General features: G+C 44.6%; 1 protein-coding gene across 5 annotated transcripts in view; it reads right to left on the reverse strand.

Moving 5' to 3' along the window:
- The window catches only part of ubr2 (ubiquitin protein ligase E3 component n-recognin 2), a 69,657-nt gene that overhangs the window by 22,918 nt on the left and 44,239 nt on the right, over positions 1 to 2,500 (reverse strand). For all 5 annotated transcript variants that reach the window (XM_074647472.1, XM_074647471.1, XM_074647470.1 and 2 more), the window contains exon 39: positions 1,175 to 1,313. In XM_074647472.1, the coding sequence (XP_074503573.1) occupies positions 1,175 to 1,313 (139 nt within the window). The remainder of the gene's footprint in view (positions 1 to 1,174; positions 1,314 to 2,500) is intronic.

Consider the following 2,500-nt stretch of genomic DNA (forward strand, 5'->3'; position numbering starts at 1 on the left):
ACAGACAGGTGAGAGAGACAGACAAGTGAGAGAGAGACAGACAGGTGAGACCGAGAGATAGGTGAGAGAGAGACAGACAGGTGAGACAGACAGGTGAGAGAGACAGACAGGTGAGACAGATACAGACAGGTGAGAAAGAAAGACAGGTGAGACAGACAGGTGAGAGAGACAGACAGGTGAGAGAGAGACAGACAGGTGAGAGACAGACAGACAGGTGAGACAGAGACAGACAGGTGAGAGAGAGACAGACAGGTGAGACAGAGACCAGGTCTCTGTACCAGGAAGCAGGATTCGGGGGTTAGCGTGGTAACCTCAGGGTTTTCAGTCCTACGACGGTACATCTCCATGGTAACTGATGGTACATCACCATGGTAACTGACGGTATATCACCATGGTAACTGATGGTATATCTCCATGGTAACTGGTGATACATCACCATGGTAACTGATGGTATATCTCCATGGTAACTGATGATACATCTCCATGGTAACTGACGGTACATCACCATGGTAACTGACGGTACATCACCATGGTAACTGACGGTACATCTCCATGGTAACTGACGGTACATCTCCATGGTAACTGATGATGAACACCTGACCTGCTCCGGAGCAGGTGTCTTGATGACCAGCGTGGTAGGAGCGCTTACTGTGATAGTTGTTAGCGTGATGGCGGTTAGCGTTAGGGCAGTTAGCATGATGGCGGTTAGCGTGATGGCGGTTAGCGTGATGGCGGTTACCGTGATGGCGGTTGGCGTGGTGGCGGTTATCGTGATGGCGGTTAGTGTGATGGCGGTTAGTGTGATGGCGCTTACCGTGATGGCGGTTGGCGTGGTGGCGGTTAGTGTTATGGCGGTTAGTGTGATGGCGGTTAGCGTGATGCGGTTAGCGGGATGGCGCTTACCGTGATGGCGGTTGGCGTGATGGCGGTTAGTGTGATGGCGGTTAGCGTGATGCGGTTAGCGGGATGGCGCTTACCGTGATGGCGCTCAGCGTGATGGTGGTTGTTAGGGCGGTTGTTAGGGTCAGTGTACCCCGGGGATGTACAGGACTCTGCAGTGCATATTAACGTGTGTGTGTGTGTGTGTGTGTGTGTGTGTGTGTGTGTGTGTGTGTGTGTGTGTGTGTGTGTGTGTGTGTGTGTGTGCGCGTGCGCGTGCGTGTGTGTGACTCACCTGTGGTGGAGGTGAGCAGGATCTGAACCAAGTGAGCCACAGTGACCAGGTGAAGCAGGTGAAGGTGAGCTGAGTCCACCACTCTCCGTCCTGGTTGGTCCAGACTGTGAACTGAGCTGTATGACATCACACTGTAGACCTGCAGAGAGAGACACAGTTAACTGATCTATACTGGTTCTATACTGGATCTATACTGATCTATACTGGTTCTATACTGGATCTATACTGGTTCTATACTGGACCTATACTGATCTATACTGGTTCTATACTGGATCTATACTGATCTATACTGGTTCTATACTGGTTCTTTACTGGATTTATACTGATCTATACTGGTTCTATACTGGTTCTATACTGGATTTATACTGATCTATACTGGATCTATACTGATCTATACTGGTTCTATACTGGTTCTTTACTGGATTTATACTGATCTATACTGGTTCTATACTGGTTCTTTACTGGATTTATACTGATCTATACTGGTTCTATACTGGTTCTATACTGGATCTATACTGATCTATACTGGTTCTATACTGGTTCTATACTGGTTCTATACTGGATGTATACTGGTTCTATACTGGTTCTATACTGGATCTATACTGGTTCTATACTGGTTCTATACTGGATGTATACTGATCTACACTGGATCTATACTGGTTCTTTACGGGATTTATACTGATCTATACTGGATCTATACTGATCTATACTGGTTCTATACTGGATCTATACTGATCTATACTGGTTCTATACTGGTTCTTTACTGGATTTATACTGATCTATACTGGTTCTATACTGGATTTATACTGATCTATACTGGATCTATACTGGTTCTATACTGGTTCTTTACTGGATTTATACTGATCTATACTGGATCTATACTGATCTATACTGGTTCTATACTGGATTTATACTGATCTATACTGGATCTATACTGGTTCTATACTGGTTCTATACTGGATGTTTACTGATCTACACTGGATCTGTACTGGATCTATACTGGTTCTATACTGGATCTATACTGGATCTATACTGGTTCTATACTGGATCTATACTGGACCTATACTGGTTCTATACTGGATGTAAACTGATCTATACTGGACCTATATTGGATCTATACTGGTTCTATACTGGTTCTATACTGGATGTATACTGGCTCTATACTGGTTCTATACTGGTTCTATACTGTATCTATACTGGACCTATACTGATCTATACTGATCTATACTGGATCTATACTGGTTCTATACTGGATGTATACTGATCTACACTGGATCTGTACTGGTTCTATACTGGATCTATACTGATCTATACTGGATCTATACT

The sequence above is a fragment of the Sebastes fasciatus genome, chromosome 9, assembly GCF_043250625.1.
Source record: "Sebastes fasciatus isolate fSebFas1 chromosome 9, fSebFas1.pri, whole genome shotgun sequence".
Classification (NCBI taxonomy): Eukaryota; Metazoa; Chordata; class Actinopteri; order Perciformes; family Sebastidae; genus Sebastes; species Sebastes fasciatus.